Genomic DNA, 27,600 nt, shown 5'->3' on the forward strand with positions numbered 1-27,600 from the left:
GGCGTTTGGAGGGTGGATGTCTGACATCACAGCCGGGACCTTCATCGCTGGATCTGTCGCACTGGATAAGTAGCTGCAGGGCTGGTCTTGTTTTACTTGAAACTTTTTTAGCATAGCAGGGCTGCACAAGTGATCGCAGCCCTGCTATGGTAAAATACACTCCCCCATAGGCTGCGAGCAGCAAAAAGTTGGTACGTGCAATCAACTCGGAATGACCCCCATAGAACGCTGCAGTATAGATCCTAGAGATGCAGGAGAGTGACCAAATATCGCCAGTGATAATTGATGGATTCAAGTGGCAAGGCACAGTAATGGAAATAGCTCAAAGCATTTCGCTGGTGTAATAAGCATATGCTCCTGAGGAAGCTGGACACATTACACCACTTGGATCCATCAATTAGCACTGGCGATATTTGGTCACTCTCCCACATCTCTAAGATCTACAGATGGAGCCATGCTCATCTGAGGTGGCCCCATCGCAAACGTGCAATCCCGACCAGTGGCGCACCCAGGGGGGGTTCCGAGCACCCAGAAACCCCCCTCCACCAAAAAAAATAATAATATTTTTTTTTTTTTTTTGCTGCATGAGTATTATTAATGGCTGTCTAGCGTCCTCTGCAACCTGCTTTCTTCCTGGTGACACTTGTAAGTGTTAATAAAAGTTTACTTTATTTTAATTATAGTACATATATATATCCATGTGCAATTTGTGCATACATATATACACATGTATATACATACATACATATAAACACACACACATATGATATATATACATGCGTATATATACGTGTACTGTATGTGTATGTATATATATATATATATATATCCAGGGAAGTCCTGCACTCACATCAATGTGAGGTCAACAGTGGGGTGCACCCAGTAGAATCCACACTTTCACAGTGGGTCCACACATAGGGGTATATTTACTACGATTCGTAATTTTCGGAAAAAGGTCAAAGTTCAATCACGAATGACATCGACAGTGTAAAATTGCAACTTTTTGAATTGATTACGACTAAATTACTAAGCTGCCGTATTTTGCCTTTTCGGGTTTTCCGATGTCGATGTCATTCGTTTTTTTTTTCTGTTTTTTACGGCAGTGATTAGCAAAACACTGCCGACTTTTTCAAAATGAATCTCGGCCGGATCTGTGTGATCCGTGCTGGGGTTCATTTTTTTTTTTTTTAAATAAACACTGTAAAACTTTAAAAAAAATTGCGTGGGGTCCCCCCTCCTAAGCATAACCAGCCTCGGGCTCTTTGAGCCGATCCTGGTTGCAGAAATATGGGAAAAAAATTGACAGGGGTTCCCCCATATTTAAGCAACCAGCATCGGGCTCTGCGCCTGGTCCTGGTTCCAAAAATACGGGGGACAAAAAGAGTAGGGGTCCCCCGTATTTTTTAAAACCAGCACCGGGCTCCACTAGCTGGACAGATAATGCCACAGCCGGGGGTCACTTTTATATAGTGCCCTGCGGCCGTGGCATCAAATATCCAACTAGTCACCCCTGGCCGGGGTACCCTGGGGGAGTGGGGACCCCTTCAATCAAGGGGTCCCCCCCCCCAGCCACCCAAGGGCCAGGGGTGAAGCCCGAGGCTGTCCCCCCCATCCAATTGGCTGCGGATGGGGGGCTGATAGCCTTTTGTGAAAATGAAAAGATATTGTTTTTAGTAGCAGTACTACAAGGCCCAGCAAGCCTCCCCCGCATGCTGGTACTTGGAGAACCACAAGTACCAGCATGCGGCGGAAAAACGGGCCCGCTGGTACCTGTAGTACTACTACTAAAAAAATACTCAAAATAAGACAATACACACACACACCTTGAAAGTAAAGTTTTATTACATACATCCACACAAACATACAAACATACTTACCTTATGTTCACACGAGGGTCGGTCCTCTTCTCCAGTAGAATCCATGGGGTACCTGTTGAATAAATTCTACTCACCAGATCCAGGGTCCCAGGCTCCTCGGAGAATCCTTTTGTAATCCACGTACTTGATTAAAAAAAAAAACGGACACCCGAGCAACGCACTGAAAGGGGACCCATGTTTTCACATGGGCCCCCTTTCCCCGAATGCCAGAAACCCACTCTGACTGATGTCTAAGTGGGTTTCTTCAGCCAATCAGGGAGCGCCACGTTGTAGCACCCTCCTGATCGGCTGTGTGCTCCTGTACTGACTGACAGGCAGCACGCGGCAGTGTTACAATGTAGCGCCTATGCGCTCCATTGTAACCAATGGTGGGAACTTTCTGCTCAGCGGTGAGGTCACTTTCGGTCAACCGCAGGAGTGCCGCCTATTTGCCCATTTGTATACTACTTTGTGTCTGGAGGGCACCCGGCTGGCTGTTCATCTCCATCGCAGTGGAGTGCCGAATATCCTTTTTCTCTCTCTCTCTCTATATATATATATATATATATATATATATATATACACATGTTTAATATGCTATGTGTATATGTGTATATGTATATAAATATTTACATAGGTGTATATACGGTATATATATGTGTAGATATGTAGATACACAGACACACTAGTTTTACGGACCCGGCATATACTGGGTCACCTCAGTCCCCACCCCCGTGCTTGGCTCCACCCAGTTCTGGAAACCCCCCCATGCAAATCCTGCCAGTGCCGACATGACTAGGCGATCCGTCCACCTAGTCACGCCGGGAGTGCACATAGATGCTCTCCATTCAAGTAAATGCGGTGCGTCTCCATAGCGGGCGCGCGTACCCGGGTGGACGGGGACGCCCTCAGACTTAGACGTGCTCAGGCAGGTACACCTAGTCACAGATGGAGACACGACTAGCTTGGCTCCATCTGTATACTGCAGCGTTCTTTGGCCGATCCAACCCTCTCAGCATCTGAAAGGAGATACTTTCCAGCTGATAACAAGGGGAATACAATCTTCATCTGGGCCTACCGGTAACAGCCTTATGACCGAATTATATCAGGATATTATAACTTAAACCGGTATTGCTGCTTATCTCAGTGATACTATTCAATCGATGAGTGAATCATAGCCAGATTTTTGGAACATTAACTAGATTGTGGCATAACAAATGAACAGCACAGTTTTATATGTGGCATTTCTATATGTATTTTTTTTATTTGTGAATTTTTAATGTGTAATTAAATTAAATGTGTTATTTTTAACAAGCCATTCTCATTTTATTCTTAGACAGCCAGTGCTGGTATTTTCTACTTTTTTTTCTACTGATAACCCTAGGGAAACCTACCATTCCCATACAGGCTGCTGTTGTGCACCCAATAATATTTCTCTGTGATACAATATATTATACTTTTTTTTTTACTATGCCATCTTTTATTTCAGCTTCTTGGTTTATTTCCAACTTTGATGACCTATGTCCCTGGCCCTCACCAAAAAATGTTTCTATATTTCCAAAACATAAAAGACTTTGTGATGGAAATGGTGAGGTCTCACCGAGACACACTGGATGAGAACTGCCCACGAGACCTCATAGACTGTTTCCTCATGAGGATGAAAGAGGTGTGTGCAAAATCTTACAACAAAATTGGAACAAGTGCAATAACACACCACTAAAAGAGTGGATGTGCTTTATGGCCCTCATTCCGAGTTGATCGCTCGCTGCCGATTAGGTGAAAAATCAGCAACTTTGCGCATGCGCATGGTACACAGCGTGCATGCGCTAAGTACTTTCACACAAAACTTTGTACTTTTACCCAAGCTCGAGCAACGTTTTTAAGTCGCTTGAGTGTTCGTAGTGTGATTGACAGGAAGTGGGTGTTTCTGGGCGGCAACTCTGTGTTTTCAGGGAATGTGCTAAAAAACGTAGGCGTGCCAGACAAAAACGCAGGAGTGGCTGGAGAAACGAGAGAGTGGCTGGCCGAACGCAGGGCATGTTTGTGACGTCAAACCAGGAACTAAACTGACTGCAGTGATCACAAGATAGGAGTATATCTGGAGCTACTCAGAAATGGCATGACATTTTTTAGTAGCAATTCTGCTACTTTTTAATTCGCACTTCTGTTAAGCTTAGATACACTCCCAGAGGGCGGCGGCTTAGCGCATGCACTGCTGCTAAAAGCAGCTAGCGAGCGATCAACTCGGAATGAGGGCCTATGTACAGTACTGTAGTTGTTGTTAAGTGTCATCAAGTTGCTGAAGACATATGGTGACACTATGGATTGCGGTCCTGAACAAATTTTTATATTTTGTCAAGCGGCTCAATGTTGATAGTGTGGTATCCATAGTTGGTGTGATTGTATCAAATCATCTCACTGCTGTTCTTCCTCTTTTTCATTAGCCTTTAACTTTTCCAAGCATAATGTCTTTCTCTAGGGATTCTTTTCTTCGCATGATGTGTCCAAAGTAGGAAAGATGCAATCTTGTCATTTGTGCTTCTAGGGAGAGCTAAGGTTCTATCTCATCTAATACTGATTGATTTGTTCTTTGGGTAGTTCATGGTTTACGTAATATTCGTCTCCAACACCAGAATTCAAAATCATCAATAATCTTCCTATCTTGCTTTTTAACTGTCCAGCTTTCACACCCATATGATGCTACTGGAAAATCCATAGCTTGAATGAGTCGTATTTTTTTGTATGCAAAGACACATCTATGTATTGTTGTACCACTGACAGAATCATTAAAACCTCTTCCAGGAAATAAAAAACACAAACACAGAATTTCATGAGGAGAACTTATGTGGGACAGTAATTGACCTGTTCTTTGCTGGGACAGAAACTTCAACTATAACATTAAAATATGCCTTTTTGATTCTGCAGAAGTACCCTGAGATACAAGGTAACAGTATGATTAAAGAAAAAAAGAGTACATTTAACCTATATTAAGTACTTCCCACTGAAGAATGTGTAACATACTCCAATTTGTAGAAGGTGACATTCCACACTGCCAGCACTACCCAACTATTTCTCCCAGGAACATGGCCCTCATTCCGAGTTGATCGCTCGCTAGCTGCTTTTAGCAGCAGTGCAAACGCTTAGCCGCCGCCCTCTGGGGGTGTATCTTAGCTTAGCAGAAGTGCGAACGAAAGGTTAGCCGAACTGCTCGTAAAATTTTTCATGCCCTTTCTGAGTAGCTCCAGACCTACTCCTACCTTGCGATCACTGCAGACAGTTTAGTTCCTGATTTGACGTCACAAATACTCCCTGCGTTCGGCCAGCCACTCCCCCGTTTCCCCAGGCATGCCTGTGTTTTTACCTGACATGCCTGCGTTTTTTAGCACACTCCAGTGAAAACGCTCAGTTCCCTCCCAGAAACGCCCCTTTCCTGTCAATCACTCCCCGATCAGCCGTGCGACTGAAAAGCGTCGCTAGACCTTGTGTAAAATAGCATAGTTTTGTGTGAAATAACTTCGCGCGTGCGCACTGCGGCCCATACGCATGTGCAGAAATGCATTTTTTTTTGCCTGATTGTCGCGCTGTGACCCAAAGCAGCTAGCGATCAACTCGGAATGAGGGCCCGTGTCTCTCAATCCCACTCAAACTCTCATGCTACTCCTGCTACTGAGACTCCTGTCAAGGGGTGTAGTTAGAACTACGTTAGCCCAATAGCTAAATCTTGAAAGCCCCCCCCCCGCCCCCCAAAAAAGAACAATGCCCCCCACCCCCCTAATGACTGTGCAGTAAAAGCCTTATCTGCTGGAGGGGATAGAGAGATGCAGGGAGGTAGGGAGGGGATAGGGAGACAAGGAAGGGATATTGAGATGAAGAGTGGTAGGGAGGGGATAGAGATGTAGGGCGGAAAGAAGGGATAGGGAAACCCATGGCGGTAGGAAGGGGATAGAGAGATGCAGGCCGGTATGGATGGAATATAGAGAAGCAGAGCAAGAGGGAGGGGATAGAGGTGTAGGGTGGAAAGAAGGGATAGGAAGACGCATGGCGGTAGGAAGGGGATAGAGAGATGCAGGCCGGTAGGGAGGGAATATAGAGACGAAGAGCAAGAGGGAGGAAATAAAGAAATGCTGGGCGGTAAGGAGGGAATATATAGATGCATGGTAGTAGAGAGGGGATAGGGAGACACAGGGAGGTAGGGAGTGGATAGGATGACACAGGGAGGTAGGGAGAGGATAGGGAGACACAGGGCGGTAGGGATGGGATAGGAAGACGCAGGGCAGTAGGGAGGGGATAGGGAGACACAGGATGATGATAAGGAGATGCAGGGCGGTATGGAGGGGATACGGAGATGCAAGGCAGGGATAGGGAGATGCAGGGAGGTAGGGAGGTATAGAGAGATGCAGGGATGTATGGAGGGGATAAGGAGACACAGGGCAGGGATAGATAGATAGATGCAGGGAGGTAGGGAGACACAGGGCAGGGATAGGGAGATGCAGGGAGGTAGAGAGGGGATAGGGAGACACAGGGCAAGGATAGGGAGATGCAGGGCTGTAGTGAGGGGACAGAGGGACACAGGCTATTATGGAGGCAATATAAGATACAGAGTGGTAGGGAGGGGATACAGAGATGCAGGGGGTAAGGTAGGGGATAGGGAGAACAGGGCAGTGATAGGGACATACAGGGAAGTAGGGAGGGGATAGGATGACAAAAGGCGGAGATAGGAAGATGTAGGGAGGTAGGAAGGGTACATGGAGACACAGGGTGTTGATAGGGAGATGCAGGGTGGTACGGAGGGGATAGGGAGATGCAGGGCAGTAGGGGGGATATGGAGACGCAGGGCAGTAGGGAGGGGATAGGGAGATACAGAGCAGTATAGGGAGACATAGGGAGGACATAGGGAAAGGCAGGGTTGTAGGGAGGGGATAAGGAGACACAGGGCAGGAATAGGGAGATGCATGTTTGTAGGGAGGGGATAGGTAGACACAGGGCAGGGATAGGGAGATGCAAGGTGGAAGGAAGGGGATAGGGGGATGCAGGCTGGTAATGTGGGGATATAGAGATGCTAGCAGGTATGGAGGCAATATAAGATGCAGAGTGGTAGAGAGGGATAGAGAGATGCAGGGGGTAAGGGAGGGGATTAGGAGACACAAGGCAGTGTTAGTGAGACACAGGGCAGTAGGGAGGGAATAGGATGACACAGGACGGGGATATGCAGGGCGGTTCGGGGGACAAACACCTGGCCCATCTAGAAGTGGCACTGCAGTTGCAGACAAGATGGCACTATTCAAAAACTAGTCCCCAAACAGCACATGATGCAAAGAAGAAAAAGAGGTGCAATTGGGTAGCTGGATGGCCAAGCTAAGCGACACAAGTGGCGGCACAAACACGTGGCCCATCTAGGAGTGGCACTGCAGTTACAGACAGGATAGCAGATTTAAAAAATATGCCCTAAACAGCACATAATGCAAAGAAGAAAAAGAGGTGCAATGAGGTAGCTGTGTGACTAAGCTAAGCGACACAAGTGTGCCACACAAACACCTGGCCCATCTAGGAGTGGCACTGCAGTTACAGACAGGATGGCACTTAAAAAAAACTAGTCCCCAAACAGCACATGATGCAAAGGAGAAAAAAAGGTGCAAGATGGAATTGTCCTTGGGCCCTCACACCCACCCTTATGTTGTATAAACAGGACATGCACACTTTAACAAACCAATCATTTCAGCGACAGGGTCTGCCACACGACTACAGAGGCAAAATGTCAACCTCATCCTCCGTTTCCTCACCCCTTTCACTGTGCACATCCTCCTCCTCCTCACAGAGTATTAATTCATCCCCACTGGAATCCACCATCACAGGTTCCTGTGTACTTTCTGGGGGCAATTGCTGGTAAAGGTCTTCCCAGAGGAATTTATAATTCATTATGATGAACATCATCTTCTCCACATGTAGTGGAAGTAACCTCCTACGCCGATCGCTGACAAGGTTACCGGCTGCACTAAACACTCTTTCGGAATACACACTGGAGGGGGGGGGGGGGCAACTGAGGTAAAATAAAGCCAGTTTGTGCAAGGGCATCCAATTGTCTCTTTTTCCTGCCAGTATACATACAGACTGTCTGACATGCCTACTTGGATACTGTCACTCATATAATACTTCAATATTCTTTCAATCGTGACAGAATCATATGCAGTGACAGTAGACATGTCAGTAATCGTTGGCAGGTCCTTCAGTCCGGACCAGATGTCAGCTTTCACTCCTGACTGCCCTGCATCACCGCCAGCGGGTGGGCTAGGAAATATTATCATTTTCCTTGCAGCCCCAGTGGTGGGAGAAATTGAAGAATGAGCTGTTGATGGGTCACATTCCGCTTGAGTTGACAATTTACTAACCAGCAGGTCTTTGCACCTCTGCACACTTGTGTCTGCAGGAAAGAGAGATACAACATAGGCTTTAAACCTGGGATCGAGCACGGTGGCCAAAATGTAGTGCTCTGATTTCAACAAATTAACTATCCTTGAATCCTGGCAAAGCGAATGAAGGGTTCCATCCACAAGTCCCACATACTTTGCAGAATCGCTCCGTCTTAGCTCCTCCTTCAATTTATACAGCTTCTTCTGCAAAAACCTGATGAGGGGAATGACCTGACTCAAGCTGGCAGTGTCTGAACTGACTTCACGTGTGGTAAGTTCAAAAGGTTGCAGAACCTTGCACAACGTTGAAATCATTCTCCACTGTGCTTGAGTCAGGTGCATTCCCCCTCCTTTGCCTATATCGTAGGCAGATGTATAGGCTTGAATGGCCTTTTGCTGCTCCTCCATCCTCTGAAGCATATACAGTGTTAAATTCCACCTTGTTACCACCTCTTGCTTCAGTTGATGGCGGGGCAAATTCAGGAGTGTTTGCTGTTGCTCCAGTCTTCGGCACGCAGTGGCAGAATGCCGAAAGTGACCCGCAATTTTTCAGGCCACCGACAGCATCTCCTCCACACCCCTGTCATTTTTCAAAAAATTCTGGACCACCAAATTAATTGTATGTGCAAAACATGGGACATGCTGGAATTTGTCCAGATGTAATGCACGCACAATATTAGTGGCGTTGTCCGATATCACAAATCCCCAGGAGGGTCCAATTGGAGTAAGCCATTCTGTGATGATGTTCCTCAGTTTCCGTAAGAGGTTGTCAGCTGTGTGCCTCTTAATGAAAGCGGTGATACATAGCGTAGCCTGCCTAGGAATGAGTTGGCGTTTGCGAGACGCTGCTACTGGTGCCGCTGCTGTTGTTGCTGCGGGAGGCCATACAGCTACCCAGTGGGCTGTTACAGTCATATAATCCTAAGTCTGTCTGCCCTGTTCCACTTGTCCACATGTCTGTGGTTAAGTGAACACTGGATACAACCACATTTTGTAGGACACTGGTGACTCTTTTTCTGACATCTGTGTACATTCTCGATATCGCCTGGCTAGAGAAGTGGAACTTAGATGGGATTTGATACCGGGGACACACTACCTCAAACAATTCTCTAAGTCCCACTGAACTAATGGCAGATACAGGATGCACGTCTAACACCAACATAGCTGTCAAGGCCTCAGTTATCCGCTTTGCAAAAGGATGACTGCTGTCATATTTCATCTTCCTCACAAAGGACAGTTGGACAGTCAATTGCTTACTGGAAGGAGTACAAGTGGTCTTCCGACTTCCCCTCTGGGTTGACGATCGACTCCCAGCAGCAACATCAGCAGCAGCAGCAGCAGCAACAGCAGGCGTACCACTCAAGGATCCTCTGGAAGAATCCCGATTAGGAGAGGTCTCCTCAGTCTTGACAGTGACATGGCCTGCAGGACTACGGACGTTCCTGACTGAGGAGGAAGTTGACGTTGAGGGAGTTGGTGGTGTGGCTTGCAGGAGCTTGGGTACAGGAGGAAGAAGGGATTTAGGTGTCAGTGGACTGCTTACGCTCTTACCCAAAGTTTCTCAACTTGACACTGACTTCTGATGAATGCGCAGCAGGTGACGTATAAGGGAGGATGTTCCTAAGTGCTTAACACCCTTACCCCTAATTATTACAGATTGACAGAGGCAAGAGATGGCTTGACACCTGTTGTCCAGATTTGTGGAGAAATAATTCCACACCGAAGAGGTGGCTTTTTTGGTAGTTTTCCCAGGCATCACAATGGGCTTTTTCATCTCAAGGACAACAGGTGTCTCCCCCGGTGCCTGACTTAAACAAACCACATCACCATCAGAATCCTCATCGTCAACTTCCTCCTCATCGCCAGCAAAACCCATATCCTCATCCTGGTGTACTTCAACAGTGACATCTTCAATTTGAATATCAGGAACTGTACTGTGGGTGCTTCTTTCAGCACTCACAGGGGGCGTGCAAATGGTGGAAGGAGCCATCTCTTCCCGTCCAGTATTGGGAAGGTCAGGCATCGCATCCACATCTCCTTGGGGATTTGTGATACCATCTCAGAACGCATAGTTCTTTTCTGTGCTCTTTCCAGCTTAACTCTTTAAATTTTTCTAGCGGCAGGATGAGGGCTTCCATTGTCATGTGAAGCTGAACCACTAGCCATGAACATAGGCTAGGTCCTCAGCCATTCCTTGCGACGCTGTGTCGTAAATGGCATATTGGCAAGTTTAGGTTTTCCTCAGACGATTTAAATTTCTTTTTTTTGGGGTTCTTTTTACTGAACTTTGGCTTTTTGGATTTGACATACCCTCTACTATCACATTGGGCATCCGCCTTGGCAGACGACGTTGATGACATTTCATCGTCTATGTCATGGCTAGTGGCGGCAGCTTCAGTACTAGGAGGAAGTGGTTCTTCTTGATCTTTCCCTATTTTATCCTCAAAATTTATGTTCTCCATTATTTTTTTGGAATTATATGAGACAATGGGGGTAATTCTAGAGATGAGCGCCTGAAATTTTTCGGGTTTTGTGTTTTGGTTTTGGGTTCGGTTCCGCGGCCGTGTTTTGGGTTCGAACGCGTTTTGGCAAAACCTCACCGAATTATTTTTGTCGGATTCGGGTGTGTTTTGGATTCGGGTGTTTTTTTCCAAAAACACTAAAAAACAGCTTAAATCATAGAATTTGGGGGTCATTTTGATCCCAAAGTATTATTAACCTCAAAAACCATAATTTACACTCATTTTCAGTCTATTCTGAATACCTCACACCTCACAATATTATTTTTAGTCCTAAAATTTGCACCGAGGTCGCTGTGTGAGTAAGATAAGCGACCCTAGTGGCCGACACAAACACCGGGCCCATCTAGGAGTGGCACTGCAGTGTCACGCAGGATGTCCCTTCCAAAAAACCCTCCCCAAACAGCACATGACGCAAAGAAAAAAAGAGGCGCAATGAGGTAGCTGTGTGAGTAAGATTAGCGACCCTAGTGGCCGACACAAACACCGGGCCCATCTAGGAGTGGCACTGCAGTGTCACGCAGGATGGCCCTTCCAAAAAACCCTCCCCAAACAGCACATGACGCAAAGAAAAAAAGAGGCGCAATGAGGTAGCTGACTGTGTGAGTAAGATTAGCGACCCTAGTGGCCGACACAAAAACCGGGCACATCTAGGAGTGGCACTGCAGTGTCACGCAGGATGTCCCTTCCAAAAAACCCTCCCCAAACAGCACATGACGCAAAGAAAAAAAGAGGCGCAATGAGGTAGCTGTGTGAGTAAGATTAGCGACCCTAGTGGCCGACACAAACACCGGGCACATCTAGGAGTGGCACTGCAGTGTCACGCAGGATGTCCCTTCCAAAAAACCCTCCCCAATCAGCACATGGACGGACTGCCACGGTTAGGTGGTATAAAAAAACCACGGTTAGGTGGTATATAATACAATTATGGATGGACGGACTGCCTGCCGAGTGCCGACACAGAGGTAGCCACAGCCGTGAACTACCGCACTGTACACTGGTTGATAAAGAGATAGTAGTATACTCGTAACAACTAGTATGACGACGGTATAAAGAATGAAAAAAAAACCACGGTTAGGTGGTATATAATACAATTATGGTTGGACGGACTGCCTGCCGAGTGCCGACACAGAGGTAGCCACAGCCGTGAACTACCGCACTGTACACTGGTTGATAAAGAGATAGTAGTATACTCGTAACAACTAGTATGACGACGGTATAAAGAATGAAAAAAAAACCACGGTTAGGTGGTATATATTATAATACAATTATGGATGGACGGACTGCCTGCCGAGTGCCGACACAGAGGTAGCCACAGCCGTGAACTACCGCACTGTACACTGGTTGATAAAGAGATAGTAGTATACTCGTAACAACTAGTATGACGACGGTATAAAGAATGAAAAAAAAACCACGGTTAGGTGGTATATATTATAATACAATTATGGTTGGACGGACTGCCTGCCGAGTGCCGACACAGAGGTAGCCACAGCCGTGAACTACCGCACTGTACACTGGTTGATAAAGAGATAGTAGTATACTCGTAACAACTAGTATGACGACGGTATAAAGAATGAAAAAAAAACCACGGTTAGGTGGTATATAATACAATTATGGTTGGACGGACTGCCTGCCGAGTGCCGACACAGAGGTAGCCACAGCCGTGAACTACCGCACTGTACACTGGTTGATAAAGAGATAGTAGTATACTCGTAACAACTAGTATGACGACGGTATAAAGAATGAAAAAAAAACCACGGTTAGGTGGTATATATTATAATACAATTATGGTTGGACGGACTGCCTGCCGAGTGCCGACACAGAGGTAGCCACAGCCGTGAACTACCGCACTGTACACTGGTTGATAAAGAGATAGTAGTATACTCGTAACAACTAGTATGACGACGGTATAAAGAATGAAAAAAAAACCACGGTTAGGTGGTATATATTATAATACAATTATGGATGGACGGACTGCCTGCCGAGTGCCGACACAGAGGTAGCCACAGCCGTGAACTACCGCACTGTACACTGGTTGATAAAGAGATAGTAGTATACTCGTAACAACTAGTATGACGACGGTATAAAGAATGAAAAAAAAACCACGGTTAGGTGGTATATATTATAATACAATTATGGTTGGACGGACTGCCTGCCGAGTGCCGACACAGAGGTAGCCACAGCCGTGAACTACCGCACTGTACACTGGTTGATAAAGAGATAGTAGTATACTCGTAACAACTAGTATGACGACGGTATAAAGAATGAAAAAAAAACCACGGTTAGTTGGTATATATTATAATACAATTATGGATGGACGGACTGCCTGCCGAGTGCCGACACAGAGGTAGCCACAGCCGTGAACTACCGCACTGTACTGTGTCTGCTGCTAATATAGACTGGTTGATAAAGAGATAGTATACAATACTACTAATATACTGGTGGTCAGGCACTGGTCACCACTAGTCACACTGGCAGTGGCACTCCTGCAGCAAAAGTGTGCACTGTTTAATTTTAATATAATATTATTTATCATGTACTCCTGGCTCCTGCTATAACAACCTGCAGTGCTCCCCAGTCTCCCCCACAATTATAAGCTTTATATACAATACATTGATGTGCAGCACACTGGGCTGAGCAGTGCACACAGACTGAGTCACTGTGTGACTGTGTATCGTTTTTTTCAGGCAGAGAACGGATATATTAAATAAAACAAACAACTGCACTGTCTCTGGTGGTCACTGGTCACTGTGGTCGTCAGTCACTAAACTCTGTCTGCACTCTCTTCTAATCTACAGTATCACAGCAATCTCTCTCTCTCTCTCTCTTCTAAATCTAATCTAAATGGAGAGGACGCCAGCCACGTCCTCTCCCTATCAATCTCAATGCACGTGTGAAAATGGCGGCGACGCGCGGCTCCTTATATAGAATCCGAGTCTCGCGATAGAATCCGAGCCTCGCGAGAATCCGACAGCGTCATGATGACGTTCGGGCGCGCTCGGGTTAACCGAGCAAGGCGGGAAGATCCGAGTCGCTCGGACCCGTGAAAAAAAAAGTGAAGTTTGTGCGGGTTCGGATTCAAAGAAACCGAACCCGCTCATCTCTAGGTAATTCCAAGTTGATCGCAGCAGTAATGTTTTTAGCAGTTGGGCAAAACCATGTTCAGTGCAGGGGGGCAGATATAACATGTGCAGAGAGAGTTAGATTTGGGTGGGGTGTGTTCAATCTGCAATCTAATTTGCAGTGTAAAAATAAAGCAGCCAGTATTTTCCCTGCACAGAAATAAAACAACCCACCCAAATCTAACTCTTTCTGCACATGTTATGTCTGCCTCCCCTGCAGTGCACATGGTTTTGCCCAACTGCTAAAAAAAATCCTGCTGCGATCAACTTGGAATTACCCCCAATATACAGCACAGAAATGACTGGAATGACTGATGAGACAGGACACTACCACTAGTCTGATGCAGCACAACACAACAATACCGTGTGGGACTTGTTGTTGTTGTTATTATTATTATACGGCAGCAGTGGACCTATAGCAGCAGCGTATATCGTCACTGGAATGACTGATGAGACAGGACACTACCACTGGTCTGATGCAGCACAACACAACAATACTGTGTGGAACTTGTGGTTGTTGTTATTATAATACGGCAGCAGTGGACATATAGCAGCAGTGTATATCGTCACTGGAATGACTGATGAGACAGGACACTGCCACTGGTCTGATGCAGCACAACACAACAATACTGTAAGAGACTTGTGGTTGTTGTTGTTGTTATTAATATTATATGATAGCAATGGACATATAGCAGCAGCGTATATCGTCACTGGAATGACTGATGAGACAGGACACTACCACTGGTCTGATGCAGCACAACACAACAATACTGTAAGAGACTTGTGGTTGTTGTTGTTGTCTTATTATTATACGGCAGCAGTGGACATATAGCAGCAGCGTATATCGTCACTGGAATGACTGATGAGACAGGACACTACCACTAGTCTGATGCAGCACAACACAACAATACTGTAAGAGACTTGTGGTTGTTGTTGTTCTTATTATTATACGGCAGCGGTGGACATAGAGCAGCAGCGTATATCGTCACTGGAATGACTGATGAGACAGCACACTACCACTAGTCTGATGCAGCACAACACAACAATACTGTAAGAGACTTGTGGTTGTTGTTGTTCTTATTATTATACGGCAGCAGTGGACATATAGCAGCAGCGTATATGGGCCCTCATTCCGAGTTGTTCGCTCGGTCTTTTTCATCGCATCGCAGTGAAAATCCGCTTAGTACGCATGCGCAAAGTTCGCACTGCGACTGCGCCAAGTAACTTTACTATGAAGAAAGTATTTTTACTCACGGCTTTTGCATCGCTCCGGCGATCGTAGTGTGATTGACAGGAAATGGGTGTTACTGGGCGGAAACACGGCGTTTTAGGGGCGTGTGGCTGAAAACGCTACCGTTTCCGGAAAAAACGCAGGAGTGGCCGGAGAAACGGTGGGAGTGCCTGGGCGAACGCTGGGTGTGTTTATGACGTCAACCAGGAACGACAAGCACTGAACTGATCGCACAGGCAGAGTAAGTCTGAAGCTACTCTAAAACTGCTACGAGGTTTGGGATCGCAATATTGCGAATACATCGGTCGCACTTTTAAGAAGCTAAGATACACTCCCAGTAGGCGGCGGCTTAGCGTGTGTAACTCTGCTATATTCGCCTTGCGAGCGATCAACTCGGAATGAGGGCCATCGTCAATGGAATGACTGATGAGACAGGACACTACCACTAGTCTGATACAGCACAGCACAACAATACTGTAAGAGACTTGTGGTTGTTGTTGGTATTATTATTATTATATGGTAGCAATGGACATATAGCAGCAGCGTATATTGTCACTGGAATGACTGATGAGACAGGACACTACCACTGGTTGATGCAGCACAACACAACAACACTGTAAGAGACTTGGGGTTGTTGTTGTTATTAATATTATATGGCAGCAGTGGACATATAGCAGCAGCATATATCGTTACTGGAATGACTGATGAGACAGGACACTACCACTGGTCTGATGCAGCACAACACAACAACACTTTATACAGCTACACTGGATATATGGCAGCAGAGAACACCAACACTGTGACTGGCTGGACTGATGCAGCACAATACACTGACTACACTGGACTGAACAGCACAACACAGCACTACTTTATACAGCTACACTGGCAGGAGAGGATACCAACACTGTGACTGCCTGGACTGATGCAGCACAATACACTGTGACTACACTGGACTGGACTGAGCAGCACAACACAGCACAAGACTTGCCACCCCACTTTCCCGCCTCCACACAGACACTGGAGGACGGAGAAACGTCCTCTCACTACACTCTCCGAGACTGGAGTGGAAATGGCCACGACGCGCGGCTCCTTATTTGGAATCCAAATCCCGCAAGAATCCGACAGTGGATTGATGACGTTTTGCCGCGTTTGGGTTTCCGAGTCAGGCGGGAAAACCCCAACCTGACTCTGATCCGGGCTCGGAAAGGCAAAGTCCGGTAGGGTTTGGTACTCTGAGAACCAAACCCGCTCATCTCTATTGCATATATGTATTATTAAGCGCCAACTGGGATTATTTGTATTTGATTTTGTTTCAAGAGTTGCCATACCTCTTTCTTCCCAAATGGCTGCTGATATACATTAGCCAGGAGCTATATTCAGTACAGCGCCCTAAAGCTATTTCCTTTTTTCTTGTCAATATTCTATACATAGCTGGTCCCAGCCCAGTAACTTAAACATAACCGATTCTTGTCTGGTATCCTGAACATAGTCAGTTCCAGCCTTTCTGAGCGGTGGTGGCTCCAGAGGTGGGGCTGCAGAGCAGTCCAAAATTCAAATAGGGGAGTCACACCAACTGCTGGCTGGTGGTGTTTAGAAGTGTTTGTGGTGGAAGTTGGTGTGGCTCCTCTATTTGAATTTTGAACTGCGCTGCAGCCCTACCTCTGGAGATGCCACTGATCCTGAACATTCTAGTCAGTTCCAGTCCAGCATCTCATTTTGTCAGTCCCATTCTAGCAATCCAGTTCAGTATCCTAGCTAGACCTCAGCTCCAGTGCCTTCTCATCCACCCCAGTTTCACCTTATATGTATAAGCAACATATGGCGATCCAGTTTCCTGCATGCTAACCCCACCATTGAACCAGCCCTAGAGACATCCCCGGAAACACAGAACCCTCCCAAAAAAATTACAGCATACTGTACCAGCTGAAATCACACTAGAGATGTGTGGCGGACACTTTTCGGGTTTTGTGTTATGGTTTTGGATCTGGATCCCCGCTCGTGTTTTGGGTCTGGATTGGGTTTGCCAAAAACACCCTTTCGGGCTTTGGTTTTTGATCTGGATGATTTTTGAAGAAAAAAAAACCTAAAAACAGCAAAAAACACAGAATTTGGGTGTAATTTTGATCCTATGGTATTATTAACCTCAATAACATACATTTCCACTCATTTCCAGTCTATTCTGAACACCTCACACCTCACACCTCACAATATTGTTTTTAGGCCTAAAGGTTGCACTGAGGTAGCTGGATGAGTAAGCTAAGCGACACAAGTGGGCAACACAAACACCTGGCCCATCTACGAGTGGCTCTGCAGTGGCAGACATGATGGCAGTTTTAAAAAATAGCCCCAAAGAGCACATAATGCAAAGAAAAAAAAGAGGAGTTAGATGGAAATGTCTTGGGCCCTCCCACCCACCCTTATTTTGTTTAAACAGGTTATGCACAGTTTAATAAACCCATCATTTCAGCGACAGGTGGTCCCCCTGGAAAAAGCTCACCAAGTTCTCTGTATCATAGCTAGCTATAAACATTCCACCTCCATACTCGATGACTTTTCACATTATGAGAAGAGGCAAGAGGAAGAGGACAGTGTCAAGAAGGTGATTTAAAATTAGAGAGGCACATTCCATCAGGAACAACACACAGGCTTTCCCCTCTACTCCAATATTGGTGTGGAACAGAAAGGACTTCAAACAAGCAAATGTATAATTATTAATTACCACATTACTGGACAAATGGAAAAACTAGGGGCCAAAGCCAACAAAATTGTACCCCCCTTCTCCATTTTCAAGGATTACGATAATCTCAGATTTAATGCTGGGATACAAAAAAACAGCTGTATAACACAGGATCGAGATTGGATATTTTCCCCTCCACGGAGTCTGGAGACTTATTTTGTGAAAATCTTGTGGTTTCTTTTTTTTTTCTCTTTTTTTCTTGCATTTTTATTTACATATTTTGTGGCAGATGCCTTATTTTTGTTTTTCACAGCTCCCAGTTACACACATGTGAGCATACATGTGTGTCCCAGTTACAACCATATGAGCATACCTGTGTGTCTTGTTTATTTTACTCATTTTATTTTTAAATAAAGATGCTTTAGCAGCCCCTTCTGAGCCCCCACAGCAGCCCCTGATGGTGCAAGTTGAGTTTGGGTAGGTTCAGTAAAGTACTAAACACGACTGTGCAGTAAATTTTTTTGTTATTGTGCCCCTGCCTTAGTGGAGTTTACCACTCTTAAGTCCAAACTAACTAAATACTATATGTAGGATTGTGGAAGGAAGCAATGCTAACCTCTGTGACCACAGCATGCCTCAGCCTGGCAAGCCAGACATCTTCCTGGCAGTAAGCCACCATGAGACTCCATACTGGGCCTTATTCAGTAACTGTTTGTGTCTCACAGGAGCTCCTGGCCCATCTAGTGCTGCAGTGCAATGGAAAGCTGATGCAATGCAAAATCACTGAAACTCTATTCTTCTAACGCCGTGAGGTCTTGCGATAACCCTACACAGCCCTTAGGAAAAGAAGATCCCTGTAAAACAAATGCTCATCTTCTAAATAAATAATCCCAATATGTGGAACATCCATAATAAATCAAAATTAAGGTTGACTAATTGGAGCCATTCATTTGAGTGAGTCCTTAACATGAAATAATTGAGAAGTACCACTCTCTAATGTTCTGGCAGAAAATATAACTTTCACCTCACCGGCAGTAGCACTGGATTATGATTCTGTCTCTTCTGAGTCACACTGACTTTGGTCACAAATGTGGACTCTACCCACTTTATTTAAAAACAATTCAGCAATTTCCATTTCCACCTTTGCGGCTAGTTTTCACAAAAATTTTTGTGATGTTGAAATTTGTTTTATGTCTGCTCTAGGTTTTCATTTAAACCTAGGATCAAGTACAGCAGCACCCCATTAATTATACGGCAGCACCCCTGGACTTTTAAAGCATAGGCAGCACCCCTGGAGAATTACACAGCACAGCAGAAAGGCAACAGCACCCCTGGACTTAAACGACGTGGGTTAGCACCCCTGGACTGATAGGGCAGAGGGGCAGCACCCCATATAGGGCAGCACCCCTGGAATGATGTGGCAAAGAAAAGACGTGCAAGATGGAATTGTCCTTGGGCCCTCCCACCCACCCTTGTGTTGCATAAACAGGACATGCACACTTTAACAAACCAAAAATTTCAGCGACTGGGTCTGCCACACAACTGTGGCTGAAATGATTGGTTTGTTTGGTCCCCCACCAAAAAAGAAGCAATTAATCTCTCCTTGCACAAACTGGCTCTACAGTGACAAGTTTTCGTCCTCATCCTCAGATTCCCCCCCTTCAGTGTTTACGTCTTCATTAATACAGAGAAACACTATTCAAACAAACAAACCACATAATTTAGGTGTTAGTGTACTGCTTACGCTATTACCCAAAGTTTCTGATTTTGACAATGACTTTTGATGAATGCACTGCAGGTGACATAAAACGGAGGTTGTTTCTAGGTGGTTAACGTCCTTATCCCTACTTATTACAGATTGACAAGGGCAACAGATGGCTTGATACCTGTTGTCCAGATTTCTGTAGAAATAATTCCACACTGTAGAGGTTGCATTTTTGGTATTTTACCCAGGCATGACAATGGGCTTTTTCATCCCATGGCTAACAACTGTCTCAACTGGTGCCATACTCAAACAAACCACATCACCATCAGAATCCTCATAGTCAACGTCCTCCATAGCGCCAGCTACACCCATATCCTCCTCATCCTGGTGTACTTCTACAGTGACATCCTCAATCTCAACATCAGCAACTGGACTGGTGGTGCTCCTCCCAGCACTTGCAGGGGGCGTGCAAATGGTGGTAGGAGCCTCCTCTTCCTATACAGTGTTGTGAAGATCAGGCCTAGACATTGCAACCATGGACTTTGCCAGCACACCTGTATTTTACCAACACCCCTGTAATTTTACAGCATACAAGACAAGGCCAGTGTACATTTATTTTCACTGCACCCCTGAATTTTTACAGCATAGAAGACAGGGCCAGTGTACATTAATTGTCACTGATCTGATTAAATATAGTATAATATGTCAATTATTGAATATCCAATTTAATGCAAGGTTGGGGTGGTATGTATTAGGAATGGAAGTGGCTGGCACATGAGTCTATATATGAATACCCACCCCCTTTGTTCATCATGACTACATGCTTTCTGGTGTACAACAACACTGGGAAACCATAGGGGAACCAATGTAGAAACACAGTGCTCTCGCCTTGCATAGAGAAAAAGACACATTTGCCACCTGAACATATGACACATGGACACAATATACAGTATCTGCATCACACACCATAATAACAATGTAAATATCCCCCAACATTCTGTACTGTAGTTTTCCCAAGAAATCTCCTAGAAATATGCACTGTACATAGTGTATAACTACACATATGTTAATAAATAACTCCATATACTAGAAACTATACTGTAGTTACAAAGCACACTGAATTCTAAAAGCAGTAATGTCACCACATTTATCAACACAAGATATGTCCTACTCACAATAATAGGACATTATTCCCTTCAGAGATGAGTTACAGTTTGACAAACAAATGGTGGTACTCCCTTCTTTTTTCACACTAGAATTTTGTTTCTAATTGTGCTCTTTAATTATACTGAGCAAAATAAGTGTTGTTTCTTACTGTGAATATCATTTTTATGTAATTTCAGAGAAGATCCACAAGGAAATAGACAATGTAATAGGCAGAGCTCGCTGCCCATCAGTGGAGGACAGGAGTAAGATGCCGTACACAGACGCTGTTGTACATGAGATCCAGAGATTTGCTGATATTGTTCCTGCAGGACTGATGCATGCAGCCAGCAAGGACACAACCTTCAGGGGACATCATATACCAATGGTATTATTGTCAGATATAAAAGAGATATGAAATACATTTATTGATTAGCTATTTATCTATTATTTTAATGCCCAGTTTCCCTCCACTGTATACATGCTCTACGTTAAAAAAAAAAGTATACTAAATGTCATTTCAGGGAACCTGGGTGATTCCAGTCCTGACCTCTGTCCTGAAAGATCCCAAACAGTTCAAGAACCCAGATAAGTTTGATCCTGGACACTTTCTTGATGAGAAAGGTGGCTTTAAGAAGAGTGAAGCGTTTATGCCATTTTCCACAGGTACAGACATGTTATAGTTACTAGCTAACTAGTAAAAACTATGTGACTAAGGGGGTATTTCAGAGATGATCGCAGCAGCAAATTTGTTAGCAGTTGGGCAAAACCATGGGGGTCATTCCAAGTTGATCGCTCGCTAGATGTTTTTAGCAGCCGTGGAAACGCATAGTCGCCGCCAACAGGGGAGTGTATTTTAGCTGTGCAAGTGTGCGAACGCTTATGCAGCCGAGAAGTACAAAAACAGTTTGTGCAGTTTCTGAGTAGGTCTGAACTTACTCAGTCGCTGCGATGACTTCGCCTGTCCGGTCCCGGAATTGACGTTCGACACCCGCCCTGCAAACGCTCGTACACGCCTGCATTCTTCCAAACACTCCCAGAAAACGATCAGTTGACACCCACAAATGCCTTCTTCCTGTCAATCTCCTTGCGATCGGCTGTGCGAATGGATTCTTCGTACAATCCATTGCCCAGCAACGATCCGCTTTGTACCCGTGCAACGCGCCTGTGCATTGCGGTGCATAAGCATGCGCAGTAGTGACATGGTAGCTGTGCTGCGAAAAATGGCAGCGTGCGATCAGGTTGGAATGACCCCCCATGTGCACAGGTGTGGCAGATATAACATTTACAGAGAGCGTTAGATTTGGGTTGGTTATTTTGTTTCTGTGCAGGGTAAATACTGGCTGCTTTATTTTTATACTGCAATTTAGATTTCAGTTTGAACACACCCCACCCAAATCTAACTCTCTCTGCACATGTTATATCTGCCTCCCCTGCAGTGCACATGCCAATGATCCCCAGGGGGACATTGCTGCTTCCAGAGACTATCACGTCTCTCCACAGGGCTGACAGTCTCCTCTCTGCTTGCCCCAGAGCAGCAGCTACGTACGGGAATCTTTCCTTCTCCCCCGTGTTAAAGAAGAATAATCAGGTGGCCCCAGGACACTGAAATTTTACTGGTCCAGGGGCCATATGGCACCCTACCCCCCGGGAAAGCCTGCCACTGAATATACCCCACGCAAATCTAAATCTCCCCACCTGCAGTGCAACATGGCATTGCCCATTAGTGTGCCCTTTTTCTAGTTTGCTAACAAACCTGAATAACCACCTGAGTTTGTTATGACTTTACTGGGTTTGATGTCCTGAGACAGTTTAATTGTTATTTATTATTTATTACCAGTTATTTATATAGCGCACACATATTCCGCAGCGCTTTTACAGAGAATATTTGCCCAGTCACATCAGTCCCTGCCCCAGTGGAGCTAACAATCTAGAATCCCTATCACATGTACACACAGACACATTGACTAGGGTTAATTTTGTGGGGAGACAATTAACATATATACAAACGCTGCACAGTTAGGGCCATGGTGGGAATCAAACCCATGACCTCAGTTCTGTGAGGCAGTAAAGCTAACCATTACACCATCTGTACTGCCACACAGACACACTGACTAGGGTTCATTTTGTTGGGAGCCAATTAACCTACCAGTATATTTTTGGATTGGGAGGAAACTGGAGAACCCGGAAGAAACCCACACAAGTACGAGGAGAATATACAAACTCTGCACAGTTAGGGCCATGGTAGGAATCGAACCCATGACCTCAGTGCTGTGAGGCAGTAATGCTAACTATTACACCATTATAAATACAGTATGAGTTTGTTGCAATAGATCAGTAGAAATGTGTGCAAACACCCATGTTTTGGAATAGGTTTTGGCTCTAAATAAACATTGTATTTTGGTTTTTCAAAGCCTCAACTGTTTTGGGTTCGGTTTTAGATATGGTATTGGATCTGGTTTTCTTAAAAAAAAATTATAAATAGGTATGAAATAGCTAAAATTATGTAACTTGACCCTGGTTTTGTTCCTATAGTATTACTTACATCAATAGTACTAATTTTAAGTCAGGATTTTACATGTTATCCAAGGGATGTATTCAGCATTCCACCTGTTGGGTTGACAGCAGTCATGTGATCAATGTCGGAATCCTGATGCACTCAGGAGAACGGCACCGGATCACCCATAGACAGGATGCCGAAGGTGAGTTTTAGGGTTCTCCTTTAGGGTTAGTGCCTAGGGGGAGGGTTAAGGTTAGGCACTAAGGGGGTTACGGTTAGGCACTGGGGGGGTTAGCCTTAGCTGCCACCCTCCTACGGTTAGCCATAGTCACACCCCAGGGGGGTTGCTGTAGTCACACCCCAGGAGGGTTAGCACCAGCCGCCTACCCCCAAAGGTTAGGGTTAGGGTATGGGATGGGGGGGGGGGGTGAAAATACCACCTCCGATGTCGGCATAATCAGTGTTTGGATGCCGCAGTCAGTTATGTGACCGCCGGCATCCCAAATGCCGGCATATTGTTTGTATTCCCAATTTAAACTTCAGAAATCAGTTTTTAAAGTTGAGTACCATTTTGTAGAGATGACCTGACTACAGACTCGGTCCACTCTAATTCCCAAAAGTGATCCAAGCTGGAAATCCGTTCTTCTCAGGTCACCGAATTTGAGTGTGTTTGGTTTTCAACAAAACCGAACTACTCATCTCTGTAAATCAGTAGTAGATCTTACAATTCCAAAATCTTAATGGAGGCTTGGGGCATTGGGTGGTAGCAATCCAGTTCTCCTATGTGACAGGCAATATGTTCAACGATGGCTGCATTCATGTTATTTACAGATATGTGTAACAGGAAAACAATTAAATAACATTATGTATAAAACATATAAATGAAATGTATTACATTGAGTTGATAAATAGAATGTCTTTCATTTTTAATGCAGTGGTTTCTGTGAAAGGGACACAGGGAATTGGCAAATATATATTGGTTGCAGGGTGTGCAGTGCACACAGGCCCTGGGTCCAGGGGGGCCACACTGTACACCTTACACCCATATAACTATACTTACCTCTCCGGAGTCCTACATTGGCCAACACTGCACACAGAAATCACAAGGAACTTGGTGCAGTGACCATTTATCCAGGAGATTTGTGCTTGTGCAGTAGAGAAGTCTCCCAGGAACATAGCACAGGCGCCATATTACCAGAGCCCTGCTCATGCGCAGTAGACAAAGCCAGAGACTATTGCGCTAAGTCAAGATGTTCAGATCATCAATTGTCCAATATATCAAATCCAATATTTAGTATTCTTTTTTGTATATCGATAATATGAGTGTTATTGTTTATTTAATAATGGAGTGTGTCTATTGGATGAATAAACACACAGTAGGAGACAGTGCTGAAAGATAAATCTTCCTGAATCTGTTCAAACTTCATACAGATGTGTCCACTTACTTTCTTGTTGCTTTTCCTGCAGTGATGTGTAAGCAATGTGGTAGCACTATGCCACAGCAGGCAGTGATCAGTTGCTACCACGGGTCACTAAGTGCAAGAACACCGGGTGCATGCGTACACGTGCTCCTGCTATTCCACAAGTTGCATGCTGCGATGCATACATATACCAGAACACTATCGGCTAAATGCATTATCGCTTGGAGAGTGATAAAATGGAGAAAGAAAAAGTACCAGCCAATCAGGTCCTAACTGCCATGTCACAGGCTGTGTTTGAAAAATGGCAGTTGGCGACTCCACTCATTCTACCTCTTCCTGCTTGGATAGGTGTTGGAGGCTATGCGGTCAACGTGGAACTCTGCTGCATATTTGGTGGTCTTGCCCACAAATTCAACATTAGTTATTGGATTAAAATTCCTAAATTATGTTAGATATTCTTGGGGGTATATTTACTAACATTCGTAATTTTCGGAAAAAGGTCAAAGTTCAATCACGAATGACATTGAAAGTGTAAAATTGCAACTTTTTGAATTGATTACGACTAATTTACTAAGCTGTCGTATTCGGCATTTTCTTTTGTTCCGATGTCGATGTAATTCGTGTTTTTTTTTTGTTTTTTACGGCAGTGATTAGCAAAACACTGCCGACTTTTTCAAAATGAATCTCGGACGGATCTGTGTGATCTGTGCTGGGGTTCATTTTTTTTTTTTAAATAAACACTGTAAAACTGTAAAAAAAATTGCGTGGGGTCCCCCCTCCTAAGCATAACCAGCCTCGGGCTCTTTGAGCCGATCCTGGTTGCAGAAATATGGGGTAAAAAGTGACAGGGGTTCCCCCATATTTAAGCAACCAGCATCCTGGTTCCAAAAATACGGGGGACAAAAAGCGTAGTGGTCCCCCGTATTTTTAAAACCAGCACCGGGCTCCACTAGCTGGACAGATAATGCCACAGCCGGGGGTCACTTTTATACAGTGCCCTGCGGCCGTGGCATCAAATGTCCAACTAGTCACCCCTGGCCGGGGTACCCTGGGGGAGTGGGGACCCCTTCAATCAAGGGGTCCCCCCCCAGCCACCCAAGGGCCTGGGGTGAAGCCCGAGGCTGTCCCCCCCATCCAATGGGCTGCGGATGGGGGGCTGATAGCCTTTTTGTAAAAGTGTAAGATATTGTTTTTAGTAGCAGTACTACAAGGCCCAGCAAGCCTCCCCCGCATGCTGGTACTTGGAGAACCACAAGTACCAGCATGCGGCGGAAAAACGGGCCGCTGGTACCTGTAGTACTACTACTAAAAAAATACCCAAAAAAAGACAATACACACACACCTTGAAAGTAAAGTTTTACTACATCCATCCACACAAACATACATACATACTTACCTATGTCCCCACGCAGGTCGGTCCTCTTGTCCAGTAGAATCCATGGGGTACCTGTTGAATAAATTATACTCACCAGATCCAGGGTACCAGGCTCCTCGGATAATCCATTTGTAATCCACGGACTTGATTAAAATAAAAAAACGGAGACCCGAGCCACACACTGAAAGGGGACCCATGTTTTCACATGGGTCCCCTTTCCCCGAATGCCAGAAACCCACTCTGACTTCTGTCTAAGTGGGTTTCTTCAGCCAATGAGGGAGCGCCACGTTGTGGCACCCTCCTGATCGGCTGTGTGCTCCTGTACTGACTGACAGGCAGCACGCGGCAGTGTTACAATGTAGCGCCTATGCGCTCCATTGTAACCAATGGTGGGAACTTTCTGCTCAGCGGTGAGGTCACTTTCGGTCAACCGCTGAGCAGAAAGTTCCCACCATTGGTTACAATGTAGCGCATAGGCGCTACATTGTAACACTGCCGCGTGCTGCCTGTCAGTCAGTACAGGAGCACACAGCCGATCAGGAGGGTGCCACAACATGACAGGAGCTGATTGGCTGGTACTTTTTTACTCTCCATTTTATCACTTCCAAGCTATGATGCATCTAGCCCTTAAAAAGTGAACACATCTGTAGGTCTAGATCTACAGTTAGGGACTTACAGTGATTGTGAGTACACATAAAGACATATACGGCCATAGCCAGACTAAGGGGGCGGGGTGCACAGGGTATACTGCCCCACCCCTTTGCCGGCACACACTAACATCATTAGCTCTACCTCTTGTGCAGCAGTAACCAGCAACCAGAATGTGAGCAGGACAGTCAGTATACAGTTCAGGCAGAGACACAGGAGTATCAGGTTTCATGAGCTACTGATGGAGCTTCACATGCTTTAGTTAATATTTGTTTTAATAAAATATCTTTCCTATAAATAATGTAAATGTAGATATTTATTTAAGTAGCTTCAGTTTGTCATGGTAAATAGTATTTAACTATTATTTTTTTCTTGTATTTTTACCCCCAAAGGGAAACGTGTGTGTGCAGGGGAGGGTCTGGCTCGGATGGAGTTCTTCCTCTTTTTGACCACTATCCTGCAGATGTTTACATTGAAGCCCACAGTGAACACGGCTGATATAATAATAACACCAGAACCCAATACCAATGCTGGTTTACCTCACCCTTATAAGATGTTTGCCATTCCTCGCTGATGATGTACTCGACATTTAGCTGATAAATCAAGTTTTAAGAGCACTTATTATTTCAAATGTACCCCATGAGTAAACAAAATATATAAAAGAGTCAATTACATTTTACAATAAATTCTGGGAGCAAATATGAATTAACTAAAAAGCTTTATTTACAAAAATGGTACAATGTGTGTTTAGAAAATAATGTTAACAAGAAAATGGTAAATAAAAATAAAAAGGACAAAAGTTACATGTAGAAAATCTGTCTGGAAGGAACTGTAGGAAATGAAGGTAAAAGCAGGTTAAACTTAAGTGAGTCATTGATTTCTCAGTTTGAACCCAGAACAGAAGGTGCTCATATAGAGGTGTCCACATACATCTTTCCCCTTTTAAGCATTATGGCCAAAATAGCTATGCAATGGAATCTGCGACTTATCCACGCC

General features: G+C 45.0%; 1 protein-coding gene across 1 annotated transcript in view; it reads left to right on the plus strand.

Moving 5' to 3' along the window:
• Positions 1-27,309, plus strand: part of LOC134949306 (cytochrome P450 2A4-like) — an 81,178-nt gene extending 53,869 nt beyond the window's left edge. Inside the window, exons 5-9 of the mRNA XM_063937804.1 lie at positions 3,346-3,522; positions 4,659-4,800; positions 20,861-21,048; positions 21,185-21,326; positions 26,997-27,309. Of these exons, the coding sequence (XP_063793874.1) occupies positions 3,346-3,522; positions 4,659-4,800; positions 20,861-21,048; positions 21,185-21,326; positions 26,997-27,178 (831 nt within the window). The 3' untranslated portion in view covers positions 27,179-27,309. The remainder of the gene's footprint in view (positions 1-3,345; positions 3,523-4,658; positions 4,801-20,860; positions 21,049-21,184; positions 21,327-26,996) is intronic.
• The last annotated feature ends 291 nt before the right edge of the window (positions 27,310-27,600 follow it).

This window comes from Pseudophryne corroboree, chromosome 8 (assembly GCF_028390025.1).
Source record: "Pseudophryne corroboree isolate aPseCor3 chromosome 8, aPseCor3.hap2, whole genome shotgun sequence".
Classification (NCBI taxonomy): domain Eukaryota; kingdom Metazoa; phylum Chordata; class Amphibia; order Anura; family Myobatrachidae; genus Pseudophryne; species Pseudophryne corroboree.